At 35.9% G+C, this 22,251-nt stretch overlaps 1 protein-coding gene across 6 annotated transcripts in view; it reads left to right on the top strand.

The window, feature by feature from the left end:
- The window catches only part of tenm2b (teneurin transmembrane protein 2b), a 368,733-nt gene that overhangs the window by 255,805 nt on the left and 90,677 nt on the right, over window positions 1-22,251 (top strand). For all 6 annotated transcript variants that reach the window (XM_055181247.2, XM_055181248.2, XM_055181249.2 and 3 more), the window contains one exon: window positions 12,751-12,976. In XM_055181247.2, the coding sequence (XP_055037222.2) occupies window positions 12,751-12,976 (226 nt within the window). The remainder of the gene's footprint in view (window positions 1-12,750; window positions 12,977-22,251) is intronic.

A 22,251-nucleotide genomic window follows, 5' to 3' on the forward strand; every position in this document is an offset into this window, starting at 1 on the left:
ATAATGTAAAACCACATGTTTGTTATTAAATATAGCCTCAATTTAATTTGATGGTTGATTAATGAGACAAATTTGTTGTGTATCGACTGTAAACGTCTATTTTAATTAATTTCAAAGTGCCATAGTTTTATTTTTTTCATGAGTTTTGTGTGCATTCAAATTAATTTTAAATTTAATTTAACAATACCTAACTCTAATAATAATAATAATAATAAGTATAGAAATGATAATGTATATATAATTTGCATGCAAAAGGTCACCATTGCTTTATAATTAATGCACAGCAAACACACTAAATACCAAGTACAGTCTCAGAAGTTTGTGTGTTTGTCTGCATCTATTTTATTTAATTTGGAGATATAGTATTAATCTATACTTACCTGTACAATGAAAATCAACACATATGGACTTGCAGTGTTTAGCATGAACAAATTCCAGCATTTTGGGTTAAATTATTTTTTTTCTGTAATTTTTATACATTCCAAAATCAAACCTTTTTTATTTTTTATGTAATACTTAACCTTTGTATGATTATCTATTCTAAAGCTCTAAATATATGGTTTATTGTCCCCCAGAGCAGTCATAAAAAATCTGCAAGCTTTAAAATTATTTTTAAATTACTGGACAGTTAATCAAAAAGAGACGATAACAATTAATCACCACATAAATATGATTTGCTGTTTGTTTTATTTCTACCAAGAAAATCAAATAGATTTATTATTAGAAAATTTAGTTCAAACCTAATGCACAATAATCAAGGAGATCTTTTGGCAGACAAGCACATGATTGTTGAGGGTTTGGTGTCTCCAGTTCTGGTATTTTAACATCAAGCACCTTTCCAAGTTAAAAGTGTTAATTAACTGGAAGGCTTTCCACACTCTTTAAAAATGTGCCGAATGAAAAATCCTTTGATGCTTCAATCATATTTTTTATCAATCGACAGAAGAAAAAAGAAAAACAGATCATATTGTATGCACTTTGTGAAATGGGTCATGATTCTATAAAAGTGTAATTAGAGGCCTATTTTTATGGTTAAAAAGCTGCGATTATATTTCACAGATTATATTTGCCTTTTATGTTCAGTAATCTTTCATAATGAAGGTTCATTACATGGCACCAGGCAGTCATCTTATTCCTCTGCAAATGTAAAAACCTGCAGACATTTAATACACAGATGATCATGCAGAATGTTTTATTACACATTTGAAATATAAATCAAAGTCAGCTCTAAGCATGCATGAATTATTACAGTTTATTTGTCATCAGTAAAAGAAACAGCATCATTAATTTGATTTATCTTTGTTTTTAATATGTAGATCTACGCATTATTTACATTTTTTACTGTATAGTAAAATGTTGTTTGTGCTGAAACCTGGTGTGGTGGTGAATAGCATTTATAAAATTTGACAAAATGCAAAAAAACTAAAGCATTCACACTACGGTGCCAGTCTCATGCCTGAATTCAAGTGAAATCAGGCATTAAACATTAAAATGTACAGATGAATACCTTTTAAGTCAGGCAATGAAAAGAAACAAAAACATTTACTTCATTATCAGCTTTCTAAAGTGTTATAATTAGAAAAGTAAAACACACAATGTTGATCAATATTTATATGGCCACTATTTTTACAAATTTGGTCTAAAACTATACAGGAAATATCAGCAAACCTATGATAGGCAAGCTGTTGAACACAGAGAATTGACATCAATGCCGACTGCAGCCCTGTCCTTACAACCCCTGAAGAAAGAGTTATTGGTATGCAATGATGTTGATGTGCATGTATGCGAGTACGCTCTCATGCCTCGCGGTCTCAGAGGTGTCATCCACACGGGCGAGGTGTTCACTGAAACCAGAGCTGAACGCGCGTCTTGTCACCTCGCTTGCTTCTTTACATTCGCTCTCCCTCCTCCTCATGGGTTTCTTTGGAGCTTACGTACTTTCTGTCCTTCCTCTGTCATCCTCTGCCTGTCGAGTCATCCTGTTTTCACCCAGTTCTCTGTGCGGCTCGCGGCTCCTGGAAAGAGCTTCCCTCTTAGCTTGCTAATGCCGCTAATAAATTATTCATATGTAGTTTCTGTGTCGATTCTGTTCGCTATTTCTGGAGCGTCTTGACTGTGGGAAAAAAAGAAGAAAATCTGTGGAATGTTTGATGTTCTTTTCATAAGAGTTGTCAGTGTTTTATGAGCCGGTTTCATTCGTGTCACTCAAGCATCTGAATAAATAATATATATTAAAGGACATAAACATTAGCTGTGTAATGAACGTAATTGTGATGCATTTGAAAATGTGTGGAGGATGCGTTTGGGTCGAATTTGTAATCAGAGTGGGATGTTATTACTGCCTAATTAGTAGAGGCAAGTGTCTGAGACTGACCAAACAATGTGTTTAGACATTGACAGTCTCTCTCTTTCTTTCTCTCTCTCTCTACCCTCCTATAGCATGGCACACGTTTCCTAATAAAGCATTACATTTGGCCTAGTATTTACAGGTGAAATGTGAACTGTATCAGCATCACTTGCCTTATAAAACAGAATTGCAAAAAATGTGACCAATGCTGGTAAAAATGAGTGGTGTAATTTTGAGCTAGAAGCAAAAGTATAAATGTTGATTTTGGTCGAAATTGCGGTTTTCAAAAAAATGTGTACATTAAAGCCCTTTTCTAGCCATCCCAATGCTCCAAATATTCATTAAACATTTAAAATGATCTTTATTTGTACGTTTTCTGATAGTTATACCTTCCTAAATGCTTAACTTATACAAAGATGCGTCTCCATCCACATGCACGTCTGACATTTTGGTTTCGGTTTTAAAACATACAGGAATTAGAAAATAAAGTCCAGGGGCCTCATTTATAAAAGTGTGCGTAGGATCCTTACTAAAAGTCTACATATGCACAAAAGCCAAAAATGACATACGCCAAAATATATTAAGACTTATAAAATAAAGCAATGTTCCCTTTATAAATCACAGATCATCTGGAAGTGTGTGTACATGAATCATCCTCAGATCCCACCCTGCAAGCACATACTCCCGTTAAGTTTGCTTTTATATATCACAACCTTTGCGTGCATGCTTTATAAATGAGACGACTTGATTGATGTTGCGCTGACTGACAGATTCGAAACGTGCACAATGCATGAGCGCCTGACCCCGATATATAGACATCTAGACAGAATTACAGTTTTACAAATATCTATTTTAACAAGAATTCACGCAGATATAATCTGGAAAAATGCTGGAAAAAAATATCTGATGTGTAACATTATATTAAATCATTGCATTGCAGTAGATCTTAAAGCTGCCTGTCAAAATGTCAATCAAACAATAAAAGAAAGAAGTATATATTTTTTCTATAGTATTGTTTTGGGCTTGTGTGTGCCAAATTGTTTACACTGAAAAAATTATTAATTCAATTTACTCAATTTTTTAAGATAAGTGGTTGCAATTTATTTTAGCTACATTTAAACAAAAGTTTTTTGTTTTGTTTTGTTTTGCTTTTCTAGTTTTGTTTGATTAAATGTAGCTTAAATTAATTGATTGCAACACCTTACCTTATAAAAATTGAATAAATTGAATGAATATTTTTTTCAGTGTCGTTTTAGCAGTGATTTCAAGGTCTGGATGCTGTTATTTTGCTTTTGAACCAAAATCTTTAACTCGATTTTTCTCAAAACTGACTTTGATGACTGTTGTAGCTCACCTGTAGTAATTTTTTGTCAGATTCCAACAAAGCATACACAATAAAAAAAAATTTAATAGACAAAGTCAAATATAAATAAAGATTTTTTTAAAATTTGCTCATTTTGACTCATTTTGCCAGCACGGGTCACAAATGATGCTTTTTAGAAATGCACTGATGTTAAATTATTCCACCGATTCCGATAGCCGATTATTCAGGCTGATATCTGCCGATATGGGTAGTTTGGTGATTACATTAACTTGCAATAATTCTGAAGATTTTTTTAAATGTTATTCATTTATATAAAGATTATTAATATTGAAAATTAAACACGTGTATGTTTTCTTATAAACAGCCGAAGTCAGTTGTTCAAAACCTTTCTTTTTTGTAAACTCTGTGTACACAAACAATGTTCTCAATGCTCGCGTCATGTGTAGAGATCCAGGTGATACTTCGAGCAAATTTCATGTTGTGTCACGCCTTCTTAGTGTTGTAAAAATAGTGGTAGTTTGGTAGCAGCGGACAGCGGCTGGAAGAACGCATCAGGGATCGAGTAGGGATCACACCCTAACGATGATTTTTTTTTGAAAGTAGCGTTTCTTTTAATGACAGTCAAGGTGCGAAATGCTGTTTTTCGTAGCCATTTACTGTATCTGTACGAATCATACATTAAAAGAAAAGAAATCTGTAAATCATAGCAAGCTAGCTAATGCTTGACAGTAGCGTACTGGTACTCGGTAGCAGTGTTGGGGAAAGTTACTTTAAAAAATAATGCATTACAATATTAAGTTACTCCCCCAAAAAGTAACTACTTGCGTTACTTAGTTACTTTTCATGGAAAGTAATACTTACGTTACTTTTAAGTTACTTTTGCGTTAGTTTTTCTTACTTGGCTGAGGCTTGATCTCTTTCAGGCATTGCAGGTGTTTTTTATGACTGCATTCAGAAATTGCATATTTCCATCGCAAAAATGTTAAGCTCTCGCGCGCATGCATAGAGTGCGTGATTCAAAGTGACTATGTTTAGTTTAATTCAGTACATCATTTTTTTTTAAATCAAATTAAGTAAACTAAAAAGTAACTTGCATTACTTTTTTATAAAAGTAACTCAGATATAAATGTCTACATTTAAAAAAGTAATGCATTACTTTACTTGTTACTTCAGAAAAGTAATATTATTACGTAATGCACGTTAATTGTAATGCGTTACCCCCAACACTGCTCGGTAGGTACTCAAGATGGCGGCAGTAGGCTGGAAAAAGAGTGGATGACGTAAAAGGTCACATGACTGATATTCATGAAAAGGGGTAGGGGCGTGTTTGTTTAGGTGATTTCAAATGTCAACATTGGCTTTCAGAGATCATGCACCCCGCCTTTAAGTCTGACGTCATGCAACACTTCCGGATCCAACCGATCTCAAACGCCATAGGAAAAAAACAAAAAATCACGCTAATATATACTCGTATCATAATGCAAAACTACCAAAAATACCAGATCCTAATTTTCATCTGCATTATAAAATGACCTCACATTAATATATTGCTGTTCATAATTCTGTGACTCTGGAGACGGCTGTGAACACTGTGAGATTATACAATTTTCGCTTAAATGTGTAATATGAATGTAGTAGTGATCATAAACGGCTGTTTAAATATAATATCCTCTGTTGAAAAGAGTGGAGGCTTGGACCCGGAAACAGTATTCCTTACATCATGACTTAACAAACGGATAGGGCCACTGTGTTATAAATGAGTAAATGGCTTACAGTAGCCATTGCATTTTAAACTAGGGTACCTTTCAAATCTGAGAAAATTTTTATGCTATAGCTTTAAATCCTAGAGCAAAAAAGAAAGAAAGATCAATAAGGACAGACAGATCAACCCAATTCTTAATATTGTTGGAGAGATGTTTCAGTGGGATTACACTACGCAAAATGTAATGTGTTTAAGTATTAATTGCCAATCAATGTCACAACTTTGTAATATTGATATAAGTGGATGTAAATTGTCCATTATAATGCTCTGAATGTGGCTCATCTAATTAGAATTTAGAGAAAGATCTCAGTTCTATGAACTTTAATTAAGTTAAACGATTTCAACTTGTTTTATAAGTTTTGCAAACTCATCACAAGTCAAAATTGAAAATAGTAGGTTAAATTGAACTGCATAACCAACTGCATTCATGTTGTTTTAACTCATTGTGGGGTCAAATATAAACATTGTCTGGGTTAATGTAACCCTACAGCAGGGTTTGTCCGTTTATGACCCTTTGTTGGGATAAAAATAACTCTTTTTGTGTGGGTGTCTCACTTATGAATAATTAAGTACATTTCATTTTTTAAAGAAATAAAAAAATTGTTATTTAATATGAAAACATAGTTGTGACCTACAGCAAAAATGTGCTTGGTTAAACTCTAAAGTCAGTATAAGTCTGTAGTGGCAATGATGCATGAAAAGCACTGTAAAGGCATTTACATGTTCTGTAATTACTTCATTAGATATTTTTGTATTCACATGTGCTCCGCTCATACCTTCGAATGACACTGCGAACATGTCGTTGACAAGGTTCACATACACCCACTCAGCGAAGCACTGAAATATTGCTGGTTGTCACATGCCGTCTAGCCAGATCTGTCGGGCGAGGAAAAAAGCCCGGTTGGTGCGTGGAGAATTAGACCGTGAATGGATGAAAGACAGAAGGTGGTTGCCCACCAATCATGACACCTCATATCTCTCTCTCTCTCTCTCTCTCTCTCTCTCTGTAAACACTCGACTCTGTAGCACGGAGCTCAATTACAGCCGCTCTGTCTCCAGGCTCCTCCTGCCACATTTAGATTGTGTCTTTTATCATTCCAAATTGACATTTATGCTTTTACTCCTATTGTTTTTCCACCATTCCCACCGCTCATGTTGGGCAATTTATTTTAATCCCTGTCACGGCATGGCCTATAGCCTAGCAAAGCTTGGCTGCAGTAATTTCACCATTGCCATGCGCTGGAAACATGAAGAGCCGTTGTCCCGCCTCTCTTTCTTCGTTCCTCCGCCCGCCTCCACCTCACCAGCACCAACACTAACATACTTCTCCCGCGCAAATATTTTTCATTGAGACGTTGATTGGTGGCGACCTGAGAAATGTAATTCAGATGTTGATCATAAATGTTCTGGTACTGTAAAACTGACTGGAACTAGCTAGATGTCATTTGTCTGCGTGTGGTGGGGGGAAGAGGCGGAGCAAGATGTGCAACTTTTATATTACTTGTTTTTCGCCTCATTTCCATATTCCATTAATTGTGCAGCCAGACAGGAAGATGATTTTTTTCTCCACGATATATATTTTCTGCTTCTCGCTGATGTGTTTTAAATGTTAATCTGTGCCTTTGTTTGAAGAAAAGGATAAAGACCGGCAGGCAGAGCGAGGAAGTGTTTAAGGCAGGCGAATAGGCCTTTTTCGGAGCCCGCATAGTGTGTTGCTTTTCCTCTGTCGACTATTTTGTGTGCCTCTGCCACTTGCTCACTGAATCAAAACTCAATTATTCACAAACACTGCTAAATGGTGAAGAACGGAAAGCTCTGAGAAAAAGAAACACAGCCTTGTGAAAAGAGAGAGCGATGGAGGCTGGTGGGAAATAAATGAACGTCGGAGGCAGAGGACAGAATGGCTTCGCAGCTGTTTCGTTTCCCAATAAATCGACTATTATGAAGCTCGTGTTGTAAACGGAAATTTTCAAGAGGGAACGGAGACTGCGAGTCTGTGTGACCTTACAAATGCTGGTGTCGTGAAAGAGTTGATTTCTTTGCACAGAATGAAGGTTTTTAGTTCGAGATACAGTAATAAAGTATGCGTCTGACTGGATTGTTTTACAGATGCATAAACTAGACAAAAGTGAAACCTTTTTATTGTTTTCATTGCAAGGGGGATAACCATCCTTAGCTACTTTTATCTCAGTGTCTTGGGGAGGAATATTGCATTTTTTCATATTCTTTTGTTGATTTTGCCAGTTTTAAAGATGGGCCATTACGTATGAACTATAAATGTTTACCTAATTTAAAGGGCAAGGCTTTATTGCATTCGTCTTTTTCTCTCATCATCACATGTGTTATTTAAAACCTTTAGTTTATACCTCTTACCGAGACCCTCCAACGTCTTGCTTTCTCTTATTTATTTATTTTTTAAATTATAAAAAAAGTTTTTTCAACAAAAAAATTCATGTTAGTTTCACTTTAGGTAAAATTTACAACATCTTATTGTAAATTGATTCACTGTAAAAAGTAAATTAAATTAAAAAATTACTTCAATTGGTAACACTTAAAATATGTCGTTTTTCAACTAAAATGTTCAGACTGATCTCACGGAAAGTCGTGTTATACACTGTAAAAAAAAATCGGTAGAAATTACAGTGTTACTTGCAGCTGGTTGCCGGTAACTTACTGTAAATTTAAATTTATGTTATTTACTGCTCAAAGTTAAATAAATATTACACATTACAAGTCTTTATCTTTACAGAATAAAACTATACAATAACAGCCTCATGCAAAGCATTCTGGGAACCAGAAATCATCATCAACCTTTTACTGTTTTTTGCTTCAATTTTGGTTCCCAGAATGCTTTGCTTGATGCTGTTATTTTAGTTTTACTCTGTAAAGACAAAGACTTGTAAATGTTTAATGTTCATTTAACTTTGAACAAAATGTTGCCAGTAAAAAAACATAAATTTAAATCTACGGTAAGTTACCGGCAACCCAGCTGCAATAACACTGTAATTTCTATGGAATTTTTTTACAGTGTAAAATTTGATTAATCTATTTGTGAAATTCAGTTTTTTTCATGTCTTGAGTACAAATGTCTTTGTCGTCACTCGCACGAATTTCTATAAATAGTTTTTCTTGTCCGTGGCACAACTTTCTTTTTTGTGTCATTTTATGTATTGTTTTCTCATTTTTTTTTTTTTTTTTAAATCGTTGTTTGGGGTTAGATTTGGGGTTTGGGTTAGAATGTACTTTTATGCATTGGTTTCTACATGTTTTTTTTAAAACTAGTCTCGCCTGGAGTTGGGGTTTGGGTTAGGATGTCTAAAAATGTAATAGAAAGTGATTCTTACCCCAACCCCAAGCGACGACAGTAAGAAAATAGGAAAAAACAATTAGAAAACAATACATACAATGAAACAAAAAGAAAGTTGTGCAAAGCACAAAAAAAATGTGCGAGTTTCACAAAAAAGACATTTGTGCTCAAGGCATGAAAAAAGCTGAATTTCGTGCCATGGACACAAATTAATCAAATTTTTCGTGACTATAACACTACATATTTTAAGTGTTACCAATTGAAGTATTTTTTAATGATTCACTTTTTACAGTGCATTGTTTTTGAACTAAAATACTTTTTTCCCTTCATATACCGAATATCCAATAGTGCAAAATGTCAGATGAGCCAGACGTTGTTTCTTTTTTTGTTTGATTAAATTGCCATAGCATTTGTCGGAGAAAGATCCAGACAGCGAATTCCCAGACAGACATTGCTACACACCCTGTACAACAATCAATATCTCTTTGCACAGGCTTCTTAAATGACCCCCTGTCCTCTGCCTTCTGCCCGGGCAAGACCTACACATTACAGTGAAAGATTTTTATTTAAGCTCTCCTGTGTAACTCGCCACTAATAACTGTAGTCTCCTGTAATCTCTGCATTACTGTACTGACTTTAGGCCTCTTCCCTGGCTGTGCACCGCAAGCTCCACATTTTGTATACTGAAGGCACAGGAGCGGCCCATTGTCCCTCTTTGATTCAGCCACTTCACACTGCGGCCCCCGGTGCGCTGTTTTCACATGTGAGAAAAGATTTCGTCCATTGAAAGCCACTGTCACACCAGCCCATTCAGAGCTGCCTTCTTATGCGCCTGTCGCATCAATTTTCGGCCGCCTTGAAAAAAACAAAGGCCGTGGCAGCACATTTAAGGCACAAGTTCCTCCTCGGTTTTTGTTTGAGAATGTGGAGATTGGCCGGGATGGGCACGTCATCGTGTGATAATCCAGCGTTCTGAGCACCATTGTTGGAGCAGACGAGTTCCTCCAGAGTTCCTCTGGCACCGTAAGCTGAGAGAGCAGGGCTTTGTGCCCGGCCGAGGTTTGTTGCGCTCCGTTTTTAGAGCGCTGTAACACACTGCATGTAGAGAGATTACACAGCCCTGGCCCTTAGACCGTAGCCGATCTCCCGTTGGTCTAAAAATCCTCTTTCATCTCAAACCCTCTTCTTAGGGACACAAAGGCACTTTGAATCCTGTGCTTTCCTCTTCTTTTCACAGAACCCTGGAAAAATTAGCTTCCGTTTGACCTTCGGGAGGAGAGGTGGATGGCGTGAAAGGTGTATTATCATATTTGCCGCGTTAGCTTTGCAAGGCCGACTATTTTTCTGAAGTAAACAAATAGAGGTGGAAGATATGACAGCAATAATGCATTTGATGCAGTCGGATAGTGTGGATAATTGAATTTTTACAGTAGCATTTAGCACTATAGGCACATATGTTAAACTTCCAAACAAACTGCTTGGGTGTTATAGGGCAAATATTTCATTTTTTTGTTGTATGAAGAGCTGATTTCTATGTATGTGTCTTTTACTAATAGAATGAAAAAATGTGATAAAAATCATCTTGTTGTGATCAAATTAAATTAACACTTTTATGTACTTAACTAAATTCATAAGAATTGACTAAAATAAACAAATAATTTCTCCTCTTATTGAATTTTTCTAAATGAGATGATGAATTTGTCTTATTGCTAAGACAACTGGTTAACTAAACAATGCATTAGTATTATTATTTTGGACTGTTAGAGATATTGTTTTATTTATTGTGTTGAATATTTAATTGTTTTATTTCTTAGTGCAAGTAACAAAATTATCTTTGACTGTATTGTCAAAGCCTTTTATGTATTATAAATATTAAATTGATGTTTTAGTTTGCACACGTCATTAGCTAGAAGGACATATAAAGAGTTTGGTTCCAAAACACAATAAATCCATTTTGAGTAATTTGGGTAAAAACGTGTTTTCTATACCTAGAAAGTGACAAGATGAAAACCATTATTTTCTGTTACAAACTTTCAGCATCTTTAGGTTATAGAAACATAAAAAATTAAACCCCATAATTTTCAAAGATTTATTATAAAAACTGATATTTTTTCTACAAAATGCAATAAATCCATCACAAGTTTTGTTTTCAAAATGCTATAAATCTATTGAATCAATATATAAATGTGCATTCATCTTTGCCATGATATATTCATTTAGTTGACTAGTGGTATACATGGATTAAAAAATAAACATTAATGAAATTAATGAAAACACTTACTTGGTCATATTAGGAACACTGTCATTGCTGCTGTCATACTTGGGATGTCGTCGCTGAACTTTTTTGACAGCGATCAGTTGTAAAATGTTTTGGTCCTGCTCGATTTCTGTTGACTTCGTGTAAAATAATGTAAAGTTTTTAATAAGATCCTCTGGGGTCAATATGTTAGCATGATGCTGTCGTGTAAGAACAAACAACAGCCAACATTTTTCCTTCGCCCGAGTTCCTCTTGTGTAAAGTATTTGATTTTGATGGCTTATGTTTCTTCCCCACCACAGGTTTATCAATGCCATTAAAGTATTATTTTGTTTTTGTTTGTTTGTTGATCACGAAGTACAAAGTAGATGAGGAAAACTAGGATTCTGTTACTCAACATGCCGCCATTATTGTTTACAATGCGTGGAATGGTGTGCTGTGATTGGTTGAGCGGATTAATTGCATTCTGCAGAGAAGGAGGAGTGGCGTTTTTTGCGTTTCGGGAAAAAAGGGAGAAAAGATGACAGAATAACATGGCGGATATTGGATTTTGCGTAAAATTAGGAATTAACTTTTTAATACTGACCTCATACAATACTGATTTTGGCGGTAACTCTTTTTTTTAATGCCGTTTATCGCATTTTGGAATGAAACTCTTCAAACTCTGTAATATTTATTTTTACTTTGTTCCTTTTCCTTAAACCAAATTTCTTTCCAGATTGTCATACTTACAGATGATTTAGTCTCAGCCTCAGACGTCACGCCCACAAACGGTTGGCTGAATGTCTGATGTTTTTCGTACACTTTTCTGGAAACCCTGTGAGAATGTTAAAGTCGTCTTTGATTGGTTGAAAAAAAAAAACGGATTTCCAGGAGATGCGAGTGTCGCGATTAGTTTCAGTCCCTGGAAAACAAAGCTCTGACGTTCCATTGAGGAAGAGAATCAGTCGTGTTCACGTGGATAATGATGAGCAGTTATCATGATCAGCTAAACATTGGATTCTCAAAAATATGCAAAGTTCGCGGCATCGACTCTCTAAAAGACGTCCAAGAGTTTTGCTTGAGGCAGTTAGTGGAGTCAAAAAGTTTGGTTCTCCTGAATTGCTTGTATGTGTTAAAAAGTGGAGAGATATGCTTCAAACAGACGTTTAACGGGAGCGTCTCATTGATGTGTCTGTTGATGAAGTGCTCAACGTTGTCCTATGGTGAGTAATGTTGTTTATTTAGATGCTATTCGGTTGCGGCTGGTTATTTCAATAACTGACTTGTTGCCAGCCGGCTCGTTATTGTGGGGAGTCCGAAACGTGACGCTAGATGAAACAAACTGTGATTGGTTGTTTGACATGTCGGTCAAACAGCTCGTGGGCAGGCTTTGTCCAGAAAAAGCAGCAAAAAACACCAGACCTTCAGTATTGAAGGTCTGGCTACGCGAGACTACAGATGATTCAACCTAATACAAATCCAAACATGTATTACTTCTCCTCTTAGCAGTAGATTTTATCATCATCTTTCTTTTGTGTTTGCTTAGATCTCATTATCCATAATCAATCTGGTTTCAAATGTGTAGCATTTCAGCTTTTGGTGCTTTCAACTGCAAACGTTTCATGTGTAAACAGATTTACTGCTTGAATCAAAGTAACCTGAACATAGGACTAGACGTTTTGATGGTTCGGTCTGAAAGACATTTTTCAAACAGCGTCCTACAGTATGATTTGACACAAAAGGGTGACATTCGTCTTTCTCCCTCTTTCAGGTGCATCCAGTCATCACAGTCAGTCCTCGCTTCGACCTCCCTTGCCTCCCCCACACAACCACCACCAGTCATCGGCTAATTCTCTCAACCGAAGCACCCAGGCCAGCCGCAGGAACCCCCAGTGCCACGCACCCGCCGCAGCCCCGGTGGATGGACCCTCCACACCCGAATCTGTCCAGCTTCAGGACAGTTGGGCTCTCAACAGCAGTGTTCCACTTGAAACACGGTTCGTTTTTTTTTTAAATTACAGTAGCATTTTTTATTATACAGTTGTTTGCAATACATTTGCATTCCAAACTATGACAGCATCTTTTGCATGCAACTAGGGATGGGACGGTGTGAAAATTTCTAATTTCAAATTGATAATATCAATATTATCATGGTTTTGTTAAAATGAGATGGAAATGTTCAAAAAGAACTGATACACACACTGAAAACATTTGAACTGAAGTTTTATTTTTTTAAATCACAATTTAATATTTCATGTGCCTGAAATTATTATACTGTGGTAAAAAAAAATCTATATAATAAGTTTACCGTGAATGAATACAATACATTATCCCTTATGTTGACTGAACAGGATTTACCGCTAGTTTTCAAAATCAAGGTAACCAAACACGGATGTAATGATAATTAAATGTTAAATGATAATACTAACAGTCAGGACATTTTATCGTGGTTAATCGTGAAACCGGTAATCGTCCCATCCCTACACGCAACCCTTGACAGAGTTTACAAATATCAAAATTTCGACCAAGTAAATTCCTAAAGTGGTCATTTTTTTTCTTATGACGCGTTATGTTTCGGGTTTCATGTGTTACAGTACTGATCAATTTACATTATTTAGTGCTCTAACACATCCTGAAGTTTGACTTCTTAGAGTTTTTCAAAATAAAAGTACATCTGGTTTAAATATCAGGAGTTCCTTTTGAGATGAAAGTAACACTTTACTTTTGCTAAAATTGTTGCATTATGTTGAACATTTGTATTATTATAATTCGATTTAATTTAATTTTCATAGTGTTCATACTGTTACATTTTTTTTATTCTCAAAAATTGAAGTTTGTACTGTCAGATTGCTTTGAAACATTTGAAACATGAAATTTTAAAGTAATTTAATTATTAAAGAATCACTCAGGTGACCCACCTGAGTGATTCTCACGAAATCCAGACTTAAGCATCACATTTTTTAAAAGCCCTTTTAGCCATTTTTTTGCACATATAAGATTAAGGTTTGAACTTAATATAAATATATTTTTAAAGCGTTTAAAAACATATTTCCTATAGAATTATTTACATTTTTTTGATTACCATTATAAAAAAGTATCATTACCGCAACATGATATTACATTAAATATATTCATTTACAAACTCATTTTTCGGTAATGAGAACTAAAAAGTTGTCTAGGTACTATGACAAACAAAAATTCAACTTTTATCTGGAGAGAAAAAATAAGAACTGGTAGCCATCTTGAGTGTCACAGTCAATTATGTCCTTTCCAACTAATTTTTTAAAAATGTTAGTTTCTTGAGGGCTTAAACAATGATTGAAAATTGTTGCTTGAGGATGAGAAAATTTTTCTTGGACACATTTATATTCCTTATTATTGTCTCTACATTTACCAATGATCACCAAATACCACATGTTTCATTACTGTAAATGTTTATAGTATAACATGTACTGAAGCTTTTTATTTTTTAGATTTTTTAATTATAAATATTTCCATGTCAAAGAACCCAAATCCAGTCATGGACACAATGCGGTAATGAAAATTTTCCCCTTAAATGTGGAAAAAACAACAAAATTGTTTTGTAGGATGTCATTTGAAATCATGCGCAAAAGAGTACATGAAGAGATGTTTGTAAATCTTATTTTGATACTTTGCATTTACTTTTTATCAAAATGTTTCATGACACCTCATAAGTCAAATTTCGCGAGAATCACCCACCTGTGTGTTACTTTCATCGCAGCTGTCAGGATCAAAAGTAACAATGCGCTACTTATGTTGAAATTATACTGAAGTCGTTCAAAATTCCACCTGGTATTGATAGACCACACTTGTGCCACATCAAAAATATATCTCTGTCTGAAACATTATCTTTTAAAATAAATTTTCTGAAAAAATTGTACTTTCGCCCCTGTTCTCCCCTAAATAAAATAAAACACATTACAATATAATTGTATTATCAAAAAGCACCTTATCTTTTAAAATCCCTTTTTACAAAAATTATAAAAACATACAAGTATGCAAAGGTAAAACCTTGCAAGTAAACACTTACTTTAAAAATAAATAAATAAATATTGTCAACTGTTTTGTTTAAAGGAAAAAGTTAACATATTAACAATTGACATATACAATAAATACTCACATTTTTACATTCTTTAATGGCCCTTAATAAACTATTTTTTGTTTTGGGTTTGAGCTAAATGTGTGATTACACCCAAGTCTTAAATACACAAAAGATACAACCCCTATCACATATCCACCTAGAGACTCTGCCCACAGAGACCCACACTGAAGACTTTATACACATCCCATCACACATGCACAGTGAATTGTGTCACACTGAGCCATGTCTTTGGGTTGTATTTTGTAGTTGTCTGTTGTGTTAGTGTAGTGTATTTCTTTTGGAGGACTGGATGGTTGCTCCTCTTGACTCAGCTACACTCCTCTCTAATGCCATATGCACTATTTATGAGACACACAGACACATTCTATTCGTTACTATTTCTTGTTCTCTTTCTTCGTTTCCCGTCCTTCCTTCGTTCAGATGTTTTATTCACCCACACCATAACCCAGTTCCTTTAGTATCCCACCCAACACCACACTGTGTGTCCAGTGTCATGTTGACACACACGTGCACACAGCAGAATCCAAGAGCGGCACGCTGCATTGCAAAGCCACACGCATGTAAACATACGCTTGCATGTCCATCACAAACTGTCACCATTTGACTCTACACACAGACTTTCCTAAAATAAAAAAATAAAAAATGACTAGCGCTTTCAAATGAAGCAAGCGCCGGCTGAAAAATAGGTCATGCCATGGCACGCATGCAAAGCAGGGCTGCAACAGCGTGTACGGGATACGAGGAGTTCTGCTTTGAATTCTAGAGCGCTAGCAGAGAACAAGGCCATATGGTGACAGATTGGTTGAGAGTCACAGAAAGTGAGGAATGCGCAGCTGTCACATGAGATGAAGTATCTCGGCAGTTGGGAGTCTGGGACCGAGGGGACCCAGGTGGGGCGGCAGGCAGGAGTTTGGACGAGTACCGGGTAGAATTTTTACCCCAGCGTGCAGCTGCATCTTTGTTCATTACACAGTCCAGTTTTAGGAGACCGCAGGTTTCCCTTTTAAATATTCTACATGCACACAAACACACACACACACACACACAAATAGATCCTTCAAACATCAGGCTGCCTCCAGACATTGGATGGACTACCCACAATCCCCTGATGCTTCAAAGCTCCGCCCTTGGCTGGCAGATTCGAATGACTTCTGTCGGGGCATATGGACGTGACCTCAAACACCCTCTACCTCATATTGCTTTGTCTGTTAGACAGTCCCTTCTGCCGTAAAGTGCAAACCCAGCACTTCTCACATCGTTTTCGTCCATTACTGTCGGGTATTTACAGAGGCAATTTAGAGGTGCTCTCAGCACTGCCATATTTTTATAGTATTTTATAGTGAAGAGTTGGTTGGTGGGATGATTTGACCTACTGTTTGATGTGTGCGCCTTTCAAGCAGCAAGCCCATAACTTAAAGTAGTAAAGATATCCCTTTTTGAAAATAGCTAACTTATACCTGTTGATGCCTATAATTTGTTATTAACAAAAAGATGCTAACTGCATTTTGAGCGAGCAAATGCAATTTTGTATTTTTAATTTGTTTTTTAGAAAAAATCACACACTGTAAAAAGTGAAAAGTCAAGTCAAGCTTGAGAATTGGTACAACTTTAACATTTCACAAGACATTTTTAAGATGTCCAATAAATCTTTGGTGTCTCCAGAGTACGTATGTGAAGTTTTAGCTCAAAATACCAAATAGATAATTTATTATAACATGTTAATTTTGTAAATTTGTAGGTGTGAGCAAAAAATGTGCCGTTTTTGGGCGTGTCCTTTAAAATGCAAATGAGCTGATTTCTGAACTAAATGGCAGTGCCGTGGTTGGATAGTGCAGATTCAGGGGTGGTATTATCCCCTTCTGACATCACACGAGGAGCCAAATTTCTATGATCTTTTTTACATGCACTGTAAAAAATACTTTGCTGCCTTAAACATTTTTGTTGAATCAACTCGGATTTACAAGTCATTTTTAACTTACTATTATTTATCTTGACTAGAGATGAGTTGTTATAACTACAGGTGAGTTGTTATAACTTATAAAATTAAGTTGACTTTTCTCAACTATATTTTATAAGTTGTGAAAACTCTCTGTTAACATGACTTGTAAATCTGAGTTGATTTAACAAAAAAATTAAGGCAGCAAAGTATTTTTTACAGTGTGCAGAGAATGGTTTACAAAAACTACTGGGTTGATCTTTTGATCTTTATAACATTTTGTAGGTTAAGCACTGGGGACCCAATTATAGCACTTAAACATGATATGATATTTTCATGATATGTCCCCTTTAAGTTTTTTCAACTTAACATTTTTCACTTAAAGTATTTTTCACTTAAAAATATGTTTAAAAAAAAACGTACCAATTGTAGGAATTATTTTTAGTTGAGACAACTTTTTACAGTGCATTCAGATTTAGTACACTGTTCATGTTGAAATCAGCTTGAAATGGCATTTAATTTAAAATTTCTTGACTATAAAGCAAATGCAGGATTAAGTCAAATCAACATTACAAATACACAAATCAAGTTAAACAATTTCAACAAAATAAGTTTAACAGGGTTCCCGCGGGGTCTTAAAAAGTCTTAAAAAGTCTGAAATTTAGAAAGTTAAATTTAAGGCCATAAAAAGTCTTAAAAATGGCCAGATTTTCACCCTAGGTCTTAAATTTAATTAACCCAAGTCTTAAATTTCTTACCTCCATTTATTCCCGAAAAGGTTGTCCGAAAAAAATAAAATGGTAAATTAAAATGCTGTAGAACTAATCAGTGACGGAGGAAGAATGTATTTGATGGGTGGGCCTCTAAAAAGAAAAGTTCTGCACTTTGCGTGTCACTGAATGTCTCTTCAATCCAGTTTTTAATCATTATTTTTTAAAGAGAATACAAATGTAGGCTATTATAATCCACGCAATTCATGCCATAAGCTATATTTCAGGTGTTGTGATCCGACTGTATACTGTAGGTTTGGCGAGAAAAATCGTTTCTGTGTTAATTTAACCAACTAGCCCGTGGCTTACCAGAGCATTTGCAAGGTTCTGAAACATAGAGGACCCAGAAGCGAAAAAATCAACACTGCTATATTGAAAATCAACTTAAACAGTCAGGCCGTCAAGTCCCTGAGTTGTATTGAGCAGCTCCACTTTGTGTTATGGACTTATTAAATCCTAATTAAATGGGGTGGAGTTTATAAAATGGCATTATTCAAAAGTTTTGTCATCATTAATTAAATTTTAAATGTTAAATTAAGTTTGTTGAGTTTACTTAAACATCTTTTGTAAAATGAACTAAATTATTGTTTGTTGGAATTACTTAAACAAATTGCATGGAACCTGATGACATAATATTTTTAATTAAACCCAATTAAACCCATTTTTTTGAGTGTTGGGTTAAAAAAGTCCAGGATTGATTAAATTTTAACCCAGCGGTGTGTTCTGTCCAATATTAACCCAAAATGGTTTAAAAATAACCCAGCCATTTTAAGAGTGTGGTTATGGGTTTTGCATGGTTATGGGTTACCACTGTTTTTATTTTATTATTTATTATTAGTTAGACCCTATATATTATTAATATAAAGTCACTTAAAATGGATGAATTATATAAAAAAAGAAAAATAATAGTTAAATAGAACAACGCTGCTACGCTGCTATTTTGGAAAAATTTACTTGGCACAGATAAAGCAACATTATTGAATTATTTGAAACAGCTACTGCAGAAATAATTTGTGAATTGGTCACTACTTTTAAATGATCTTTGTCAGTCTATACAATTCGCTCATTTCACTTCACTCGTCTTTCCAGCATGAGTGGCTAAAATATTTTCCCGTTAATTGAATGACAGATTTTTAAATATACATTTCTTGGATGTACAGTAGATTAAACTTTTATGTGACACTTTTATAAAGCTCATACAGTAGATGGTTCAGTTCATATCAGAATTATCTTGCGAAATGTAATCTTTATTTTATCTCTTGAAAAAGCTGTAAAAAATACTCAACGAAAACTTTTTTTGGCCTATTTTCCACTGGAACATCACCATCGAAATCTCAGAGTAAGGCGACTAAGCCTCCATGGGCACGTGCATGTGTGAATGTGTTAATATCAAAGTATCAGAGTACACAGAACACTTGAGCTCGGAGAACTTTCCTCTGCTCCAGTCTTAAGAATTTTAGCTTGGCGCTCAAAAGAAACGAGTGTTTATCCAGAAAAACCGTTGCCTGACACAAATACGGAGTCCAATTAGAGGCGGTTTGCTTGGGCTAAGACTCCTGCAGTGCCCCCCTGAGCTGGAGCTAATGACGATGTGCTCCATCTTACTGGACGGAAATGGGAGAAAATGCTCTATTAAGCGTCGGGGATAAGGTTGTGTATCTGCCTGCTGTCTTTTTCTTTTCTTTTTCCGTTCTGTCGCACTCCCCTTGGGCTTGTTTGAAACATCAATGTCATTTCTCTCCCTTGTTCTGCACATGACTTGTCATTCCCTTAACAGGCCTCCAAGTTCTGTAGAAAATTAGGTAGAAGATAACTCTCCTCTCCTGCACGGATCCTCGGCTGTGTGTTTTTGTTCTCACGCTCCGTAATGCACAAACCAGGCTTTAATATCTCTGAGCATGTATTAATAGCGTCTTTCTTGGAAGCAGTCTTTTACATTAGGTCGCTGAGCCGGTGGTGTGGTTGGGTTATGTATTCTAAATGAATTTTCGATAAGACTCACTTAAAGCCCTGCTTTTTTCGCTCTCAATGGCCGAAGTGTGGACACTTCAATTCCCAGAAGGAATAAAATGGAGACATGTTGTGCGACATTATTTCCTTAAGTGGTCGGAATGGCTCTTATCTAGACACACTTCACTAGATGGAGACGGATGAGAGTACGGTGGACGAAATGTAACAGCCTCTCGGTTGGAAGTTTTTGACTGGCGACGCATCTGGGGTCTTATATTGTGGAGACAGTGTGCTTTTGTGTCTGTGTTCAATAGTCCCTTTCAATGGAGCTCAACATTAAACTGTATCTGGTTGGCTAGGGTTCCTGAAGTTATTTATCTTTTCATTGTGTGGTAGTAAACAATGCGCTCACATCTACGACGATACATTGTGTTTTTGTCATTTCATGCGAACGGCAAAGGACATTAGCCTTGTAAATGATGTTCAACACCAAAAACAAAAGCATGGTGACCAATTCGGAATTCCAATTAAGCGAAACCTTTTGGACTTTTCTGACTGTTTTTAGTGCAGAATACTAATACACCTTGTCAGGTGCTTGTGTTTGTTTGCATCCTGTTTAATCTTGTTTGTTTGTTAATTGCTCTGGCCCTGTCTGCTTTTCCCACAGGTGAAGAGAAAAGGTGTTTACTGTGAAAGTGAGATTTTTACGGCTTTGTCTTGTTTTTGCTTATTGCCGTGTTTATCGGTCGTGCTCTGTTTGTGCTGGTTGGTGTGGATTGTTGGCTGGTGAGATGTCCCAGTAGGGTGTGCATCCTACGGTTGGCACAGTGCCGTTTATTTGCTAACACGAGTTGCCAAATTTGTTTCTTCCCAGTAACACTGTGCAAATACTTCACCAAACATTGGGAAAAGTTTTAGGGCTGCTTTTTCACAGTGTGCGTCCACACTTGTCTGCATGGACTTTTAAATTATTAAAATGCTCTGTGATCAACAAGATCTTAAAATTCATATTCTTGTTGTACAGTATATGCATCTGAGGAATAAATGTGATATTTATTCATAACTTATATAATGTTAGCTACAGGTCCTTAAATTCTTGTCTGGCTGCCAAACCTCTCCTTACATTTGTGATCCATGCTCTTCATCTCTCCTCGTCTTTAGCAAGCCAAAAAAAAATATTTGACAAGATATTTGTTTCAGAGACAGTAGCGGCTCGTGACTGCTCTTCCGAGGGGATGCAAGTTCAAAATACGTGTTCGGAGTGTCGTGTGTTGCTCTTGTTTTCAAAATATGTGGTTGTTGCGTCATGTGAACCATGTGCGTCATGTGTTTTGTCAAAATAAGTACCTGCTGCACACGTGTCAAACGTTTATGATAAAAGAGACGCTCAAGTTCCCAAAATACACGCAAGACACTCCCTTAACAGTAAACTCTGATTACGCATGAGATTATGCGAGTATCTGGCAAATGCGAGCGTCTTTTTTATTATAAACCCTTTTGACGCGTCTGCAGCAGGCACTTATTTTGACAAGACACGTGATGCACACAGGATCACTCGACGTGCGAACACATATTTTGAAATGATGAACCAAACCCATGACGGCTACATACTGTACATGTTGTGACGAACTTCGCATCGTGCGACCTCAAAAAAGAAGTCACCCGTCGCCACTGTTCAGAGATCAGTTTGATTAAAGGAATAGTCTACCCTTTTGCCATATTAAACTATGTTATTACCTCAACCCAGACGAATCAACACATACCCATCCTTCTTCAATGCGTGCACTGTACAGCGCGCCGTCAATGTGTTAGCATCTAGCCCAGCCCCATTCATTCCTATGGTACCAAAAAAAAAGTTTTATTTAGTGGCACCACACTTACTGGTATAACTCCTCATGTAACATTCTTTAAATAGGGAAAACACGGAAGTGTTTGGTGGCTTCCCTGTTTGGTACCATAGGAATGAATGGGGCTAGGCTAAATGCTAACACATTCACGACGCGCTGTACAGTGCACGCATTGAAAAAAGATAGATATGTATTAATTCGTCTAAGTTGAGGTAATAACATAGTTTAATATGGCAAAAGGGTAGACTATTCCTTTAATTTAGCCACTAGCAAGAACAATAAATAGATACAGAGTGGAAGTTTACTAGTCTGGATGTAAAATGCACTTTACGTCCTACGTAGAATTTACACCTGTTGCACCTTCTAGGCGTAGCGTACATCCAAGACTAAATCTTACGTCTGGTCAAAAGTATGCATAAATTTAAAGTGTTGACTTGTTTCTATGGCAAAATAGAAATAATTAAATTGACGAGACATTGGCGCGTCTAATGCATACGTGAGGACTAGGCTTTCATGCATGCAGAGTGAGAGACCAGACCAATAATTTCTTTATATCATATAATACTTAGATATTTACAAGACAGTGTATAAAACTTATTAAAAGCTTTTGTTTAATTTTGTTTTGATTCAGCATAAACATTTATTT

This window comes from Misgurnus anguillicaudatus, chromosome 9, assembly GCF_027580225.2.
Source record: "Misgurnus anguillicaudatus chromosome 9, ASM2758022v2, whole genome shotgun sequence".
NCBI lineage: Eukaryota > Metazoa > Chordata > Actinopteri > Cypriniformes > Cobitidae > Misgurnus > Misgurnus anguillicaudatus.